The sequence below is a fragment of the Sebastes umbrosus genome, chromosome 3 (genome assembly GCF_015220745.1).
Source record: "Sebastes umbrosus isolate fSebUmb1 chromosome 3, fSebUmb1.pri, whole genome shotgun sequence".
Classification (NCBI taxonomy): domain Eukaryota; kingdom Metazoa; phylum Chordata; class Actinopteri; order Perciformes; family Sebastidae; genus Sebastes; species Sebastes umbrosus.
Genome location: NC_051271.1, coordinates 35,055,001 through 35,073,700, shown reverse-complemented (window position 1 = coordinate 35,073,700; position 18,700 = coordinate 35,055,001). Strand labels below are relative to the sequence as shown.

The window sequence follows — 18,700 nt, the reverse complement described above, 5'->3', positions numbered from 1 at the left end:
ACTTGAGATGTGAGACTGGAATTGGAGTCTACGGCCGGATTGTTTCACAAGTAGCCAGTTTACAAGCTCATCTTAAACTAATCGAAAAATCATTGTCAGACGATTGCTGATTGGATTCTGAGATTGCATTTCGGCCAATGCGTTCTGCCTCTTTTGCTCTCCACACGGACTGTTTACCTGCATTCACATGCAGAATCTGTTCATGGAGATTATCCGAAAGGTTTTAAATTGACCAGAGGTCAGATTTTTTCATTAACAGCCTGTTTATTTCCAAATCACTCTAAATTTAACACACACTCACACACCAATGACAAAATGAGTGGTACTGTTTGGCTGGCACAGACTTGCATGATTCGTGAAGAATGCATATAGCCAGAATGAATTCACAGTGCTACAGTTCCACAAATGACCTAGACAGTTGCAGGTATGGCTTAGACATGGTAATAATAAAGATAATGAAATGAAGCTGTTAACACTGGTCTAAAGAGTTAGTATTAGACTTTCACTTGTCTAATTTAAGCTAGACATTTGCACAAAAATAAGGCTGTTTTTAAGCCTGAAATGTCCAGATGTCTCTCAACTCCAGATGTGTTCAGACACAAAGCGTCATTGGCGTGAATTAACTGCTGAACTGCTCGTGTTTATTTGCCCCAAGCAGCCACTGGACCAATTCTACAGATGTTAGCCGGTAGATAGTTATAGCACCGGACACACCGGCCGTGTCTGTGGGAGTGTTTGTGTCCACTCAGCCTCTGACTAAACTCAGCTTCACTTCCCTCTACTCTCTCCTTTTCTCCTCTCATCTCTGTATGTTTATGAGATTCATAAAGCCCCAGGATTCATGTGAATTTTTCCCTCAAGTTGAAACATTTTGAACTCTCACGGAAACTTCGTTTTGCACCGCCGCGGGCGAATATGCGTCTAACGCCGTCTTTCCATTGACTTTGTGTGCAATCGCGTCACCTGTTAAATTCAATTTGTGTTCCGTCACAGTAAAAGACACACAGTAAAAGCTGTTTCCATGGTAACAATCAATGACACACACCGGTTTCTATTTTTTTTCTTCTTCATAGTAGTCATTGCTTTTTTCAAAATAGATTTGTTTCTGAGATGATTTCACTAATACACACAGAATTTTTTGCGTGCACTTGCAAGTTTCAGTGCCCAGAGCTGAGCTGCTTGAAACACTTTCCCATGTCACTCTGTCTACATTGGACACCTTTCAGCTTCGTGTTTTAGTTGTTTGTCCCATGTGTGTCTAATGGAACAGATACGCTTCAGTTGTAATCAGTACAGCTGTCTACACAGGCCACACAGCAGCTATCCTAAGCGTGTTTTTGCACTTCAAGTCGATTTTCCTCCAACTTCCGTGTAACTAAAGTTGTGTATTAGGCTGTGAGCGCTGTTGAAAGGCTTCTAGTCTGCTGCTTACACACCGTTGTAGACCATGTTTTATGTTAACCAAAATCTGTCACCGATCAACCCTACTTAACATAGTTAAAAATTGTACCTGTTTGGGAAATTGATGAATTTAGACTCCATAATAAGCCATAGCTGAAGTCTGTCTTTGCACAATCTGATGAGTATGAATTATTTCTAGACCACACCATGTATTTTTGTCTTTATTTTGTCAGATGTGTGAACTGAGAGATACCTTCAGTGTAGTGTAGGAGTGTATCAAACCTGCAGTGAACCCTGCCTCATGACTTAAGAGGCTGCTAGCCCTTCAGGTCTCAGTGCTGTTTCAGAAGCTTCTCCAAGCTGAGAAGGAAACACTCAATATGTTGCATTTTTTTGCCATGAAAATGGTCTGATGTGAAACAAATATTGATTACTCTCATCTTTCAGAGCTCCAGTACAAAACTATTATCGCCTACCTTCAAAATGTATATTGGTTGAAGCCTATAGTTCCCACCCTGATGGCCAGCCGTGACCCCGTCCCGCTCACTCCCACTGCTCTAACTTTTCTAACTGTGTGTGTTTGTCCCCTGTACCCAGAGGGTTGTCCAGGTCTCTGCAACAACAACGGACGATGCACTCTGGAGGCCAGCGGCTGGCACTGCATCTGCCAGTCAGGATGGAGAGGGGCCGGGTGTCACGTAGCCATGGAAACACTCTGCGCCGATGGCAAGGACAATGAAGGAGGTATATTTGTGTACATTCACCTGGAAGAGTGTGACCTGGTATGTTAGTTTGTTGGATGGATGAACGTGGGGTAAAAAGAATGAAAAATGTTGGCAAAGGTCAGCTGGACATTATCAGTTTGCAGATTGGGGTTTTAAGGAATGGGTTCAGTCTTAAAACCTATGCTACAGTGTAAAAGTCACTTGCATTTAAAATGTTAGTTCAACAATTTTTATATCCACATAATGTAGAGAGTCCTGGATATTTGAGTCACCCTTGTAGATCCACATGCGGTTCATTATGTGGTTGGAAACATGCAATGTTAACTTCTTATGGTCTGCAGTTTTTAAAACCTTATACCGGGATTCTATGCGCCCCCTGCAGATATGCAGTGAACTGACAGATAATAAAAGTCCACTTGCAGCATCCAATCAAACCCCAACCGCCAGTCTTACTTGACTCAAAGTAAGACAACAAAAATAGATATAGGCATTACCTTAAGTATGGTATCTAGCTTATGTAAAGCCCCTTTCCCACTGGACAAAAAAAACACTAACACCTACTACCATCTGGCTATTTTCTTCGGTTACAATTTATCAGCTCCAGCTCCGATCAGCAGCGATGGAAACATGACACCAAGTCTCAGGGCATATTCACAGACAACACAGCAATCCCACTCGGGTGCGCACCGAAACAAGCAAACCGAGATCTCCTTGAAGGGGTGGTCTCAATTCGCTTCCAAACGAACTGCGGTACGGTTCGGTACGGTTCGGTACGCTTCGTTTGTGGTGAGAACATGATCCGACCTCGATCCGGCCCAACTAGAGAAAGCATTGCGCCTTTTTGGATTAAACCAGCTCCGGTAGCAAGCAGCGCTGTGCATGTCAACACCAGACACCAGACAACATTACTACAGTAGAGCCTACGCTTGCCCTCGCTATTCACATCAGTACTTAACAGGTGTAACGTCAGACTGTGTTGAAGACCACGGGGCATACCTGATGGATAAAAAAAAAAAAAGATGACTAGGGCCAAGATCAGTCGCGTAGTTGTCCCTCCATTGTTGCGCTCTGGAAGTCTGCTCTTCTTTGTTTACTTCCGGGAGTTTTCCAGCATGGAAATTCTGACCAATTAGAGAGCAGTTTCTTTGCGCACCAAAATTTTGGTCCGCTTGTAAACGCTGCCGTGTGAACACAAACCAAACTCGAGGTAATATGCAGCATGGTAACAATTTTGTCCCTGATTCGGACCGGAGCAAACGGAACTACAGGTGTGAAAACGCCCTTAAAGATCAATTTTGTTATCGGCTTCAACAATCCAGTCTCAGCGGGGGCCATACTGTTGACTATCTCACAGGAATGAAAAGCATGGATCTACTTGATGAACTGGCTAATCCGCTGCCACCTGCTGAGAGCTGCACATTGATGTGTGGCGTATACCTTGCAGCGGGTGTCCATTTACTGTTTGTACACACTGCAGCTCCTCAGCTGGCAAAGGAATGCAGAACATGTATAGTATCAACCTTGATGTGGCAGTGGAGTGGAAAGGCTGCTGAACACCAATCGGGAGTGGGTCTTTCATGTGGGAGTGAATGAGCTGTAGTGTTCAAAAGGCACCAGTATACCGTCTTTTAGATAGAAGCTGAAGACAAAGGGAAAGCTCGGAAACAAGAAACATAAATAAAACTCTGCTAAGGGGCGGGGGGGTGATACTGAAACCTTGGAATTGAAAAAAATGCCACCGAATTAGTCAAAGTAAAAAAGAAATTAACAGCATAAAACATCAGCTATCAACAGTTTCACCTGACATTTACTGCTCTGAGAAACAGTGTCAAAGCCCAAAGCCAGGAATGAGAGCAGGCTGGTAATTGGAAAGGTGGAGAGGAAAGAAGATGAGAAAGAAAAAACAAGACAGAGGAGTCGGGGAGAGGAGGGGCTTACTGTGTGTGTGTGTGTGTGTGTGTGTGTGTGTGTGTGTGTGTGTGTGTGTGTGTGTGTGTGTGTGTGTGTGTGTGTGTGTGTGTGTGTGTGTGTGTGTGTGTGTGTGCGTGCGTGCGTGCGTGCGTGTGTGTGTGTAATGGCAGTCCCTGGTGCCTGTTCGCCAGATGTACAACTGGCTTTTATAAACTAACAGAGACAAATGGCAGCCCATATTTTATTACCTGACATACACCTCTTTCTATCCTTCCATCTCTCCATCTGTCTCTCTGCTCCACACCTCCTCTGTCCTTCACTTATCCCTCGCTTTCTCATCTCTCTTTTTCCATCCTTCCATCCTTCCATCCCCGGCTTCTCATCATTGCAGCCCCTCCATCGTTCTTCCTTCCCTCCCCAACCTCTGACTTTATTTTTCTTGGCAGCTCCTAATAAACACATACTGCTCACATACTAATTCCACTACGTCGCTCCATTTTTCCTTCATTCATCCATTCCTTCTTTCCCCCCCTCGTCAGAAATTCCATTTCTTTTTGTTCTTTGTTTTTCTTTGATACTACTCTACATCAATCCATCTTATGTTTATTCATACACCTTTGTTTTGTTTTTTTTCTTTTCATTACATTCTCTCCTTTTCTTCCATTATTTATTCTGAAGCCCACTCATGCTTGACTTATCTTATTTAGACAATACAGTACGCCGCTTGTCTTCCATCCTCCCCCGATACTAGATGGCAGCATCCCCTCATCCATCAACCTCCATCTTTATCTCTTTTTCATCCCTTCCTCCTTATTACTGCTCGATTCCTCTGTCCTTGCCATGTGCTTGCATTGTTAATTATTCTTAATCACTTCATCATCCTTCATTGCTTCTTAATCCCCAAGTTGCCTCCTCATCCCTGAATCCATCCATCCATCCATCCATCCATCCATCCATCCATATCCTGTTTTCATCCGTCCATCCTCTTTTCATCCACCTATAACTTTTCCATCATCCATTTGGCATCCCTCCATACTCCGGCCTTCCATTTCAGGTCCCAATCCTTGCTTCTCAGGTTTGTGAATATAATAACTTTGTGTGTGTGTGTGTGTTTCAGATGGCTTGGCTGACTGCATGGATCCAGACTGCTGTCTGCAGCCCTCCTGTCAGAACCAGTTATACTGCCAAGGGTCACCTGACCCGGGGGAGGTGCTCAGCCAGTCTCCGTCCTCATTGGCTCCTCAGCAAGTAAGGAGCTCCAATCAGAAATTAAGTCGAAATACAAATCCACATCACTTTTCAGTGTAGCAAAAAGATACAAGAGAGGGGTTACAGGAAGCAGCAACTGTCTATCTATTAATTTGAACTTTTTTATTCTCCTTATAGGCTGCCAGGTCTTTCTACCAGCGCATTCACTTCTTAGTTGGTCCTGAATCCACTCATGTCATCACCGGAGAAAGTCCGTTCAATAAAAGGTAAGCATGTCTCTGTCTGTCTGTCTGGGTGTACAGTAACATCAGGAGGGCAACATGACTGGTCAGACAGGTTGTTAACAAATCCACAGTTTAATCATGCATTTCAAACCATGCGTGATGGAGATGAAAGCACAAAGTTTGTTGTCAACATCTAGTAGATTTTGCAGAGCTACTTCCTGGACACTATTTTTCAATGCAGTGGACTACTCTGGACATTCCAGATGTGTTCGGCTTTGCTTTCACATCAGGGCTCAACTCTAACTTTTAAAAGTGGTTGCCAGGCTGGTAAACAGGCATCAGCTTTTGGTTGCCAAAACTGAAAATATACCATATATGTTGAGTAAGTAAGATACTATGCAGTTACTATAAGTCAGCTTAATAAAAGAATAAAAGCTTTATTACAGTAACCATACTACAATTTTGTTGTAGTTTGTGTTTTATCTGAAACTTTCCAGAATTTGGATCTTAAGTGTTAGCAGTTAATGTTTCCACTCTCAGTTCCTGGAATACAAAATTGTTTTTGAAACCAAATCACAACATGGCTTTTCCTGTGGTGTTCCTCAAGGTCTTGGTGTCTTAATGTGGTATTTTGGAGGGATTATTGATCATTTTTATCAATTCTCGAGTGGTAAAAAATGGTTAGATTTAGTACCAAATCTGTATAACAAATGGTATCAACCCCCAAAAATGCTGCAACAACTTATGAGACACAATAGAGCATGGGAATGGACATCATATACTTCCATCATAATGCTCTAAGCCCTTATACACTTTCACTATTTATTTTAATTTATTTATTAATCTTTTTTTTTGTTTTATTCCTGATTTATGACCAGAACAACTTGACACACAGTACTGAGCAACAACTCAAATTAATCTTCAGGTTCCCAGCTTTCAGATGATGTACACCACTTGTATGTGACATCTACTGTTGACCTGCTATCTCCCCCTAAGGACCCCCTGTACCCCCCTAAAAAAAAAGACTAAAACAGGTCTATGAAAAAGAGGGGAGGAGTGGAGAAGGCTAAAGAAGGAGTAAAATTACTTCCACAAACACGGTTGTTTTTCATCATAGTGGGATCATAAATAATTTGTCTTTCTAAAGCGGTGATTGTTTGACTCATAATTCTTCTGCCTGCAGGTCATACAGTAGCTCACCCTGCTTTTATTTACCATAATATGAGCAGTTGGCTCTGCTTTCTGTCTGCATGAATAGAACAGAAAAAGTGGGAGTGAGACAGGTCTGCCTTTTTTCTTTTTTTTTAACTCGCCAGGAGACATTTCTGCCCACGTCTGCCTCAGACATAACATTCATTAAATATGATAATAGAGAAAGAGAGGGTGGCTGTCTGCAAAATCTGGAGAGCGATAGGCAGAGCTACTGACAGGGAAGAAACATGACGGCAATTCTGTTCAGCCATTTGTCTTTTGTCACCTTTTTTATGCTAGCCTGAATGTTTCATAAGAGCAGTGGGCCACAACCCTGTAATAAAAATGTCCTGTATTTCCATAATGGAATGGGTCTGCAACCTTATAATAAAACATGTTTTATTAGACCTCTAAATAGTTTCGAGTGGTGTTTAGAAATGCCACTTTCACACTTTAAAGTGGCAATCCCTCAGATGTCACTGCTGGTTGATTTAGAATTTGAGTTTGAGTTAAAACAATGGAATTGTGTTCAGAGTTTAGCAGTCGGGAGTCTTTTTGTTGATACGTGAGCGTAGAAACAGAATGGAAAAAATAATTTTTCTCTGCACATGAGCAAGTTTTCAGAATTGTGTGCATGGTTCCATTTTTTGTGTGAATACAACAGCATTATTTTTTTCTGGCACCCATTCATAACACTGCAAATATACAAATATTGCAATACTTTCATCAGTGGGCTGTAGGCTTAATCACCATCCTCATTGGGGTAAAGATAGTGACTTAACAGACATTTATTTAAATGAAAATCTTCGAGATTGCCACTTTAAGAGGGTAGAAAGGGTAGAAAAACAAACCGGAATGACTGACAGCTTATTCTTTGTTCTTTTTGTGCTAAAAACTGCATGAAATCTCAAAATTAATCTGGATTCCTCTCCGTTAGCTCAGACTTCCTAATTAGCTATTAGCTCTAGCGTTCTGGGTTTTGATAAGCTGCTGGATGGATTTGCACTGAAACTGCAGGAAGAAGCACCTGTTCCCCATCACAATAACAAACAGGTGTGCAGAATTTTTGGTGATGCTGTCATCTAATATGGGGTTCTGCACTATTGTAACATGTCTGCCATGTACTGTACGTTATACAGTGTCTGGTCAATTGGATGGTAAACAGCAGGGTTTTCACAGCATGTGAGGGCTTCTTTCTTCTTAATTTGTGCAGTAGTAGTTTATGTGTAGACTGTAATTGTACTGTTTTACAACCAGTTGCTTTATTTCCAAACAGTGAAAATGTCCATATGAGCTATAATGACATCGTGGCTATGAGTTTCTACCCCCCCTGCCGCGAGCATTGATTGTCTGTAAATGGGAAAGAATATCACTATTGACATTTAATCAGCTGAAAGGGAAAGACCTGACTGAGCTGGTCTGAGAAAGTGAAAACACGAGCACAGTTTCAATGCAAAATAAGTCACAAAGTTGCACTGCACAACCGGTCAGCATTACCATATGCTAACCGGTTGTAACTCAGTTGCACTGAACTGGATAGATCAACTTGAGGGTTCATTTGGAGCCGAAAAAGGAAGAATGATGGACTTTCATTCAGCGGACATATTGTAGCATTGTGATTGTGTTTGCAGTGGATTCATGGCCATGATGGTTTAGGGACTCAGTGAATCAGGCCTTTCTTCAGCCAGCATCGATATTGTTTGTATGGTTGGACTGATAAATGAGGCAGGTTCTGGTCGGTTTTAAAAGTTCTATGTGATCCAGTAGGGTAAGTCTATATCTAATGAGATGAGAGTTCCTTCCTGACCAGAGCTAATCAATATATATATATTTTTTTGTATTATTATGTTTTATTCATTATTGCTATATCTCTGCGGTTGTGGACAGCTTCCAAGTGTGAATGTGTAACTGAAAAAACAGAGCATTGCTCTCGGTGGAACTCCACCCTGAATAAATAAAGGTGAAGAAAACCCATAGTACAGTAATAAGACGAAGGAGAAGAAGACTAAATCAAATCAAGTTCACTTGAATGTGGCTCCTGAAAGCAGTGCTGTGGTGTAAAAACTATGCAGTTGAGTGTGATGAGGATGTGCAGGCATGCTAGAAGAGCTGTAGTAACATCAGTGTCCCATTACAGCGCCCCACTCCCACAGCTCAGCAGTTGTTGTTTCAAGTGATGCCTCACTGCACTCTGCAATTCCCCTCACAGGGAGATAAGAAAAGGCAGCGGTGTCTCTGAGTGTATTATTGTATGTCTGGCCCAAGACAGTTTTCCAGCACTGGTTTTGCCCAACCACAGGGACTTGGATCAAACACACCAGGGGGGATTTTCTGTCCATGATGGCTCAATTTCCTGAAATGAATTACAATCAAAAAATAAGGTAACTTCTATTGTAAATGATGCATGGTGCAGCTTTAATAAAGATATCCTCTCCCTCTGTCTCTCTCTCTCTCTCTCTCCAGCTTGGTGTCGATAATTCGAGGTCAGGTGTTGACAGCTGACGGAACACCTCTGATCGGAGTCAATGTGACGTTTGTCCACTATGCTGAACACGGATACACTGTAACACGCAAGGATGGCATGTGTGTATTATTTGTTTATTATTTATATCTATATATGATATGTGTATATGTATCTGTTTTATATGTACCTTGCATCGTTCCCCAAAAATAGTCTCGCCTGACCCTTCCTTTCCATTTCTTAAAATAGATATGATGCCTTCTCAATTTACTAAATTTAACTTGAGAAATGGAACTGATGGAACATAGAGCTATACCAAAGACTAACAGCACACCTGATGATGCAGAACTGTGAGAGAGAGATTATGTGTAGACAAAATATACCGTACCTCACAGTGTTCTGATTGCAAATCTGTTGCAGGCATTAACTGAAATATGAAATATGAGACAAACCTAAAACCAGCTGTGTGCCACATGTATTTCTTGGCGCACTGTCAGTTAGTGTTGATTTCTCTCCTTCGGTGCAGTTCCTCTGGTTCCACAGGTGGAGTAAAGCCACTGCCTGAATAAGGCATTCTGACTAAATAAATATACATTGGACATGGTTTGTAACACAAATTGTACCCCTCTTTTTATAGTCACAAACCAAAATGTACAGACTCCTCCTCCTCTTATATCCCTGCAACACTGGCACTCTTCTCTATCCATTCATAGCCTGTGGACATACTGGCAAAACAACTCAAACTGCATAACACTTGAACATATATTGTACCACTGACATGCCAATTGATGGCATTGATGAGTAGCCTAAATTATCCTAAAAGAATCATAAATGATGATTTATAACTTAAGTAGATTAGCAATTGACTGTGATGAACTCCACCAACATTTTGTAGCAAGACCTTCCTTAAAAGAGCAGTATATGTGGACTGAGAGCTGGAGTTTAAAATGAGTAACAGCAGTTCAAAATCACAACATTGGAGCCGCGGCCCGTTCACTCATCCGGTGTGAGTGATAGCAGTTAGAGCGAATTTTCGCAATTTGAGGGTTACCTTCTAGACCTGACCGCGTTAGCCTGGCCAGCAGCAGTAGTTGGAATCACTTCACCGGCTGTGTGTCTCAAACACTCACTGCCTTGATAACCCAGCAGCACACGGACCACAGAACGTGATGTTATCTCTGTTGATCCAGTTGGTTTGCTTCTATGGCTGCAGAAGGCTGTTTGCGTGCCAATTTGTTTCATATGTGGCAACGGTGTGTCAAAATGGCCAGTGGACGGGATCACAACGGCCAAAATAAAAACAAAAAACGTTCCGGACGGGAGTAGAAATTTCAAAGGAGAACACATTGGCTGTAGCAATGTTGTAGGAGAAGCCAGTATTTCAATTCAGCATGTTTCCTTAATCTCTGATGACATATCATGGTCATTTTTGTATTTATTACAGTAAATATATTACATATTGTTCCTTTAAACAACCAACCTATTTCATTGACATACTTCATTCATTGTGTGGGCAAACCAAATTAAAAGAAAATAATTAATCAAGCAAATGAATGACTTATTTTTCTAGACATTGAAGTCTAGAAATGGAGTAGTTTTTATCTCCACGTGAAATTGCAGAAGGTTAGCTCATATTATGTATACAGTAGCACTTACCAAATTGCATAAAATGCTTGATGAAAAGCCAGTTCAGCAAAACAAAGGGCAAGTACTTATATCACATCTCCTGTATACTCTGCTCTGCGCCCCCATCCACCCAAGGCTCTATCTCAAGCACATCAGCTGAAGAGGTGTGAATATGTGCAGGAGCTGAAATGTACGATTGTTGCATTGGAAATGCATTGGATTCAAAAGGGTGCATCAATCACTGCAGAGCACACACTCCAGTGCACACACACACAAACACACACACACACACACACACACACACACACACACACACACACACAGAAACAGAGAACCGCAGACGTGCAAAGACATGCTCACTCACAGTCAACAACATATGGATAAAATAAGATAAGATGGACCTTTATTTATCCCAAGGGAAATTGTTGTGCAGCAGTTGCAGTATAAAGTAGGAAAGAGTGCAAATATAAAGAGTATAAATATAATATATCAATAAAGGTGTATTGTATATAAATATCAAGAAACAAATATCCCAAATCCACAACGATAAGGGCCAAAAATATAAACCAGGTTAACGATAAGGGCCACAAATATAAACAAGGTTAACGATAAGGGCCACTAGCACTTACAGTAGATATTTATTTGTTTTTTTTATTGATGTGCTGCAGGTTCGATCTCCTGGCCAATGGTGGGGCATCCCTAACGTTGAGTTTTGAGCGTGCTCCATTCCTCACTCAGTACAGAACTGAGTGGGTGCCATGGAACGTCTTCTATGTGATGGACACACTGGTCATGAAGAAGGTGAGCGGTGTCACTGCTGTCTGTTTAGATATTAGTCTGTCATCACGGGCTCATGGACTGATGACTGCCTGACAGAAACTACACCTATATGTGTTCCAGTTACTTTAAACACCATTTTGAAGCTTTAGTGTTTTTTATTTTCCACTGACTGATCATGCAGTTATTGAATTTGCTACTGACATAATTATTTGATTACCATATGGAGCAAGATGACGTATACACCATCTGACTGACACTGACTCACTGCCAACTAAGTGACTAATGAACTCATTGTTTCACAGTCAATAAATTGATGTCTCAGTAAATGAAAAGTCTAACTGGCAGACATTATGTCCGGCTGTTTCAGGAGGAGAACGACATTCCCAGCTGTGACCTGAGTGGTTTCATCAGACCCAGTCCTGTCATCGTTGCTTCTCCTCTGTCTACGTTTTACAGAATTTCAACTGAGGATGGCCCCATCGTTCCTGAAACGCAGGTAATACACAACTCAGAGGAGGCCTTTAAGTAGCTAGACCAAATATCCAAGGCCAATATTTATACTTTTTATAAAAAAATAAGATCTCAGATTTTCAGAATGGTCAATGAATATTTTTGCCATGGAAATTTAAAGTTATCAGAAAGTATCAGCATACATGAGATATCCGCCTAACCCAAATATATATATATATATATATATATATATATATAATTTTCTTTATTTACTTCTAGAAACACATGCAAATTAATGGAATTTCTGAGTAGCCCAACTTATTCTGAAAATAACAATATATGACATGCCTGGCTAACACATGTAGTGACTCTGCTAAAAGCCTGTAAATAAAAAGATATAAAAAAAAATAAGCAAAAAAAACTTTGGTTTAAATTTAATAGGGGCCAGTCAAAAAAAACATTATTCTTAGTAGAACAACATTTCTGACACCATCTAAATGACAATTTAGTTCAGTCAGAGGCTTATTTAGCACGCCAGTATCTATTATTTATTCATCACCTACAGTATATACAGTATACTCTGGCTAGGTTTTTTATGTTTTATCCCTCTTATCTAAGGCATTTTCAGCTTTCCCAGATTTTCTCCAAAAAATATCTGCTTAGGTTTTATGTCCGCACATCCACGATTAGTGTGTTTCCTTCAATGTAAATTACTTTGCTAATAGAAGATGAGGACAAAAATGGGAAAAAAAAATTGAGCAGCTGATTATGAACCACCGGCCTACAAAGCGTAAAATAAACAAATTAAATAAAAATTCAAAAACATTAAATTAGCACTGCTAATTCCATTTTGAGCTAAAATGATTAGTTGAAAATTAATCGGCAACTCTTTTGATGTGATATTTGATATCATACTGAATGTCTTTGGATAGTTGAAAATATCACCTTGGACTCTGGGAAACTGTAATGGGCATTTTTCACAATGTACATTATATTATATTATAACATTATACAGACAAATCGATTAATATATATCGATATTAGATAATGATAATAATCCTTATTTGCAGCCCTAATTTTTTTAGTATTGTTGATAATCTCTTTACAAATTTCATTTTCAGTATTTCTTTTTTCAGTATTTCTTTTTATATTCAACATGTAAACACTTATCCCTGGACTTTTTAGATAAAGAGCACAATCTGGCAAGAATTAATTTAGTAAAATAGCAACTCTAATTGGCATAATACTAAAATGAGTCAATGAGTAATGGCAATGAGGTCGAATTATAAAAATAAAGTGCTCAACTCCTTTTTTTTTTCTTAACACAGTGTGAAGGCGCTATTGTTCCAGTCCAAAACGTTCTGAAGAGCCAATAAAAGAAAGACAAGATCTTTCTTGTTTAGTCTCTTTAAGACGCCAAGACTCACACTAGCGCTATCAACACCACTGATGTGATATGAAGTGAAGGCTTACGAAGGCTAACTGTCAGACTGTCAACTGCTAAATGCTAACACGTTTAATAGGGTTGGTTTGAATAGAGACAAATACACACACTCACTCACACACACACACTAACACACACACACATAGTTACCACAGCTGAGGAGCTGTGGCTCTGGAGTGGTGCACATACACACACACACACACACACACACACACACACACACAAGCCCCACCCAGGTTCCTGCCTCTAATTTCCTTTAAGCCTAATAGCACATCTGTGTGCTTCTTTATCGTCACGTTACTTTAACCAGTCCACAGAGGAAATGAAACAGATGGCAGTACTCCATGTGTGTTTTTATATTTTTACAACCCTGAACCAGCACTCCATTATTATTTTTTTATTTGACAAGCGTGTGTGTATGTGCCTGACTATATGCGAAAGAGGGAACGAGTGTGTGCACGAAGGAAAGCATGTGTGTAGCCTGTGTGTGTGTGTGTCTGAGTGCAGATCAAAAGCAAACGAGTGGAAAGCCGCTACTTAGCTTTTGGTGGAGCTGAGTCCATTAGCGAGGAGGGCAGTGAAAAGGGCAGTCTTTAAGGGGATGTAATGGATCTGTAATGAACACTAAATGCCTGGCTAATGAAAAGGCAATAGTGCAGTTCAAAAATATAACACAGGAACAGTCCAAATGGATCATTCCCCGAGGAGCTTTGTTTTTATTTTTCATTTGTGTATTCTTAAATATTTCTTCCCAATCTCCTGTTTCCTGTAGTCCACCTCTTCATTAAAGGCCCTTTTGTTCATAGCTGCGATCTAACTAAGTGATCTAGCATTTCTCTCTCTAACAAAGTATGGGCCGTTTTTATATGAAAATGTGTTTTTTTTTTTCTTATTTGAACTTAGAATGTGTGTATTCTCATTCCACCCAAACCAGTCAGTGGAATAAGTCAGCCCCAACAACAAACATAATGTGAACAAACACAGGACTTTCAACCAGGAAGTGGTGTTTGTTTCGTAAGCTACTTTGGTGACGTTTGTGATGTGTTTTTAGTGACATTTTTGACGTGTTTTCTTTACTTCTGTTACATTGTTGTGTGTAATAGATGTCGAGAGACTGACCGTACCCCAGTATGAGAGCTAATGCAGGCCACACACTGGGGGAGAAACCCAGTGTCGGTTGGGAGACTCGCTCAGTTGTGATGAAGCTTCAGAGCCCAATATCCCTAAACCCATTCATTCGGAATGCCAATCTAACAACTAATGTCTTTCAAAACACACACAAGCAATGCTTAAGCCATGTCAAAGTTATACAAAGCAGAATCTCACTTTTTTGATTTACCTCGAAATAAAGTGCTGTAGATAATCTGGATAAAACTGGCTTATTTCAACCTGTTTTACTGCCTGTGTTTCTTGCCCTGTCAAACTTCATTCAGGCAATGTCAGTGTGTGTTTGCAATTAATTTGGTGAGTTCATTGTTATCATAACTGCTGGCCAAATCTATTAAACGAATACCAATGCTATAAAAAAATGTCCTTTAAGTTTCAGTTCTTCGTACTTGATGAAGATGAAACGTCTTGCTTGTTCTCTCAGTGACTTTGCCAGTCTGATGCCATGCTGCTAGCCTCACTCTCCTCCAACTGCTACGTGCCATCCCACTGTTGACACTCAGTGATCCCAGATCACCAGTGGCGTTGAGACATGTTGCGTGTCCTTCGCTTTATGTGCCTGCTTCTGATACAGCAGCGATTTAGTCTGGCTCACCTTGTTCAGGTTCAACACAAGGACATACTTACAAACACGCAGATAAAAACATGCACACTCGTTCATATATACCTGCTTAGATAATATGCGTACTTAAACACAAGTGTGCATATGCCTGTAAATAAACCCCTTCAGTCGTTTGAGTTCTCTCGTCTCTCCAACGAGCAGAGAAAGATCAGAGAAGATTGGATGTCATTTGACAGTGAGCAGTGAGCAGTGAGCACCATCGGTATCAAAAGGTTGAGGTTCAATATGCCCGTCTGTGTGTGTCCGTATGTCTAAATTAGAGTGGTCCTTCTGCTTGTCCTTCACCTGCAAGTGCACCCAATAAAATATGTATATTAATATGATGTCCTTCAAAGATGTAACACTGGTGACGTGGACTTTTTTGCCAGACGCGTAACAGCCCCTCAGGTTTGGAGACATGACTTTAACCTCTTTACCCGACGGAAAAAAAAATGCTGTGGTGGTCTTTTTACCGAACAGTTTCTAAACGACAAGGCCTTAACGCTACTAAAACAACACTCCAAGTGTATTTTTGTCCAAACAATGTTTGTTTGGCAACGATTTCAATATTTTAGTTACAAAATCAACGCACAAGAAATTGTATTTTTACTTTATAATATTTTTGACCGGTTTTATATTGAATGTACATACTTGACTTTGGATTCTTTTCTTTTATCTTATTTACATTGTTATTCATCTTATTTATTATTATCTAAGTTTTACTTTATCATATGTCATTATTGTAATAAAACTACTCCATTTGGAGTCAAACATTTGAGGAGAGAAATAGGCATTACAGTAACAGAATATTGATTCATATTTGAATCATTTGGTCGGAGTTCGCCAGCTGCTCAGAGACTGCTTGGCTGTGATTGGTTGTTTAGATCGGGCGCAGTAGAAACACAACAAATGCCATTAGGAGCACTAGAAGGAGATTATCAGTGACTGATAACCAGATGGTTTGTTTTACAGACCCATCTGAGAAGCTCTTATTGGAAACTGGTTAGAAAAGGGAAGGCACTTTCAACAAATACGATGAACCGTCTGTCAATCAAACTAAACAAGGGTGAAATTAACTGAAGGCAAAAACATCGCTGTACTTTACACTTTCAGTGCAGTACTTTGCTCTTCTTTCAGTGAAGAAATATTCTGCAGTTCTGATAGAACTCATGCTATTGCAGCGTCTACACTAACCTCTTTAAGGGTCACCATTGTTGTTTAGAACTGACCTGACTCACACACACCTAAAGCACGCCCATAGCTGCAGTAGCTCCTCACAGGACGCTTATTGGTCCGATGTCTGGCGAGACCGACACAAACGCATTACTCGGAGCCTGACAAGATGGATTTTTGTGTGACATTTGATCCTGCGATTCTCGCGTGATCTCTTGACATCTCGAGATGCCAGTTAGCAGTCCCTTCCCTATAAATATGATGCTTCTAGACAGTGAAATAGTGTTAGGTGCTGATGTGTTTTCTGTCTTGTTTTATCTCTCTGCAGGTTTTACAAGAAGAAACCTCAATACCAGGCAGTGATCTAAACCTGGTCTACCTGAGTTCCAGAGCTGCGGGATATAAGCCGATCCTCAAAGTCACCATGACACAGACATCAATACCTTTCAACCTGATGAAGGTGAGATATGTAATATGACCATTATATATATATATATCATATTCCCTCAAAGCCACTATGATATGATACAGCATATCAATACAGAATACTGGCCATTAAAGGGTAACTTTGGTATTTTCCCATGTTTCTGTGTCTAACTGACTAATAGGGACAACATTTTCTAAAACTGGTCCAGTATTGAGCAAGAGCACTGCAGGCCTTCATCCTTGATCCAGTCTGTTTGTTATTGTGTCATATGACTTAGACTTAGGTAGCAACGTGAATGAGAGTGGAGAGAGGAGTGCCACTGGACACCGGTGTTGTCAGAGTTTGTTGTGTTGGAGGACAGAAAGCATAGCTTAGTGTTATCTAAAAGATTTTTCAATGTCATGGCTGAATATTTAGATGATTTCGACGATGTGGACTCGGTTAGACACAATAACAAACAGACCGAATCAAGCGAAAGGTCAAGGAAAGCAATTTATTTCTCTGTAAGGTCCTTTCCATAATGTTGACAGAATAACAATCTGAGCCTGTCATGGCAAAAACAAGCACTTTTAGTGGATGTACATTGACGGTGATGAGTCGCCCCGAGCGATTACATTGCAACCCGTTTAGCGGCTGTCGTCTGCAGCGCTCTCCCTCAATACTGGACCAATTTCAGAAATTGTTGTCCCCATTAGTCACTAAGACACAATAATGTGGGAAAATTGGGTCCAGGTTGAAAAATACCAAAGTTACCCTTTAACAGCTTCCGTCAACTAATCAACATCGGTGCCCCATATCGGTGGAACCCTAACCTGAACTACCATTAAGAGACCTTTGTGTTTGGTGCTGTTTCTCCAGGTTCACCTGATGGTGGCGGTGGTGGGGCGCCTTTTCCAGAAATGGTTCCCTGCCCAACCAAATCTATCCTACACCTTTATCTGGGACAAGACAGACGCCTACGGCCAACGCGTCTATGGACTATCCGAGGCAGTCGGTGAGTTTGCTGCTAATAGCGAAGCTACACAGAAAATAACATAAACCTTTTTCAAATGTGCACTGGTTTGACCTCTCTGAGATTGTGTGAAAAGGATGTTCCAAAGCAACAACAAAAGAACGATAAACTTTAATTTCCAACCTTGACTTTGAGCAGCCAGAGGCCCCTGCTCTGAGAACCTGATGCTCCTCTCATTTCTCTTTCAACTGATGTCAGTACAAAGGGGCCTGACCATGTAATGACTTCCATGTCTGGAGTCAAATTAAAAAAAAAACATTCCTAAAAGTGATGGGTTTGCCAAGCTAAATTGCTGCAATGTGTGATCTGCAGCACGTTGGTGTGAAAAGCCTCACAGCAGAGTCCTTGTAGTTGGGTATATACCAGCTTTCCTTTCACAACTCAATGGAAATGCAATAAAAATGGTGGTTTCCCTAATGATTTTACAATTTACTGGCGTTGTGCTGTTTTTTTTTATGTGAAAGAATGGTTGCAGAAGCCTGGAGGTTAAGTGGTGTTATGACCAGAAGGTCACTAGTTTGAATCCCTGAACTCCCCAGGATAATATGGCTGAAGATGAGTAACACTCTCCCCGTCATAAAAAAGCTACTGATCAAGATGCAGCTCAGCTGACCAGTGACCTACAGTATACTGCGGAAAGCTACTAGTGTCAATCGTTAAGCCTCTGACAAAGTTTGCTTTCAACTACCTATGTATCTGCATTCATTTGGAGCAGGGGTCAGCAACCTTTACTATCAAAAGAGACATTTTAGATCAAATACATTTTTTTAAATATCTGTTTGGAGCCGCAAAACATTTGAGCATTGTAATGAAGGTAACACAGCCTATCAAGTCTAATGCAGTGAGGGCCCAAGTGCAAATGAGAGGCAGGACATTAAAGAAACATCTCAGGACATTT

The 18,700-nt window shown here is 40.6% G+C and overlaps 1 protein-coding gene across 9 annotated transcripts in view; it reads left to right on the top strand.

The window, feature by feature from the left end:
- LOC119485982 (teneurin-3) overlaps positions 1 to 18,700 on the top strand; it is a 387,301-nt gene that overhangs the window by 299,632 nt on the left and 68,969 nt on the right. For all 9 annotated transcript variants that reach the window (XM_037765855.1, XM_037765854.1, XM_037765852.1 and 6 more), the window contains 8 exons: positions 1,999 to 2,145; positions 5,155 to 5,285; positions 5,424 to 5,512; positions 9,125 to 9,244; positions 11,417 to 11,549; positions 11,896 to 12,024; positions 16,692 to 16,823; positions 17,649 to 17,784. In XM_037765855.1, the coding sequence (XP_037621783.1) occupies positions 1,999 to 2,145; positions 5,155 to 5,285; positions 5,424 to 5,512; positions 9,125 to 9,244; positions 11,417 to 11,549; positions 11,896 to 12,024; positions 16,692 to 16,823; positions 17,649 to 17,784 (1,017 nt within the window). The remainder of the gene's footprint in view (positions 1 to 1,998; positions 2,146 to 5,154; positions 5,286 to 5,423; positions 5,513 to 9,124; positions 9,245 to 11,416; positions 11,550 to 11,895; positions 12,025 to 16,691; positions 16,824 to 17,648; positions 17,785 to 18,700) is intronic.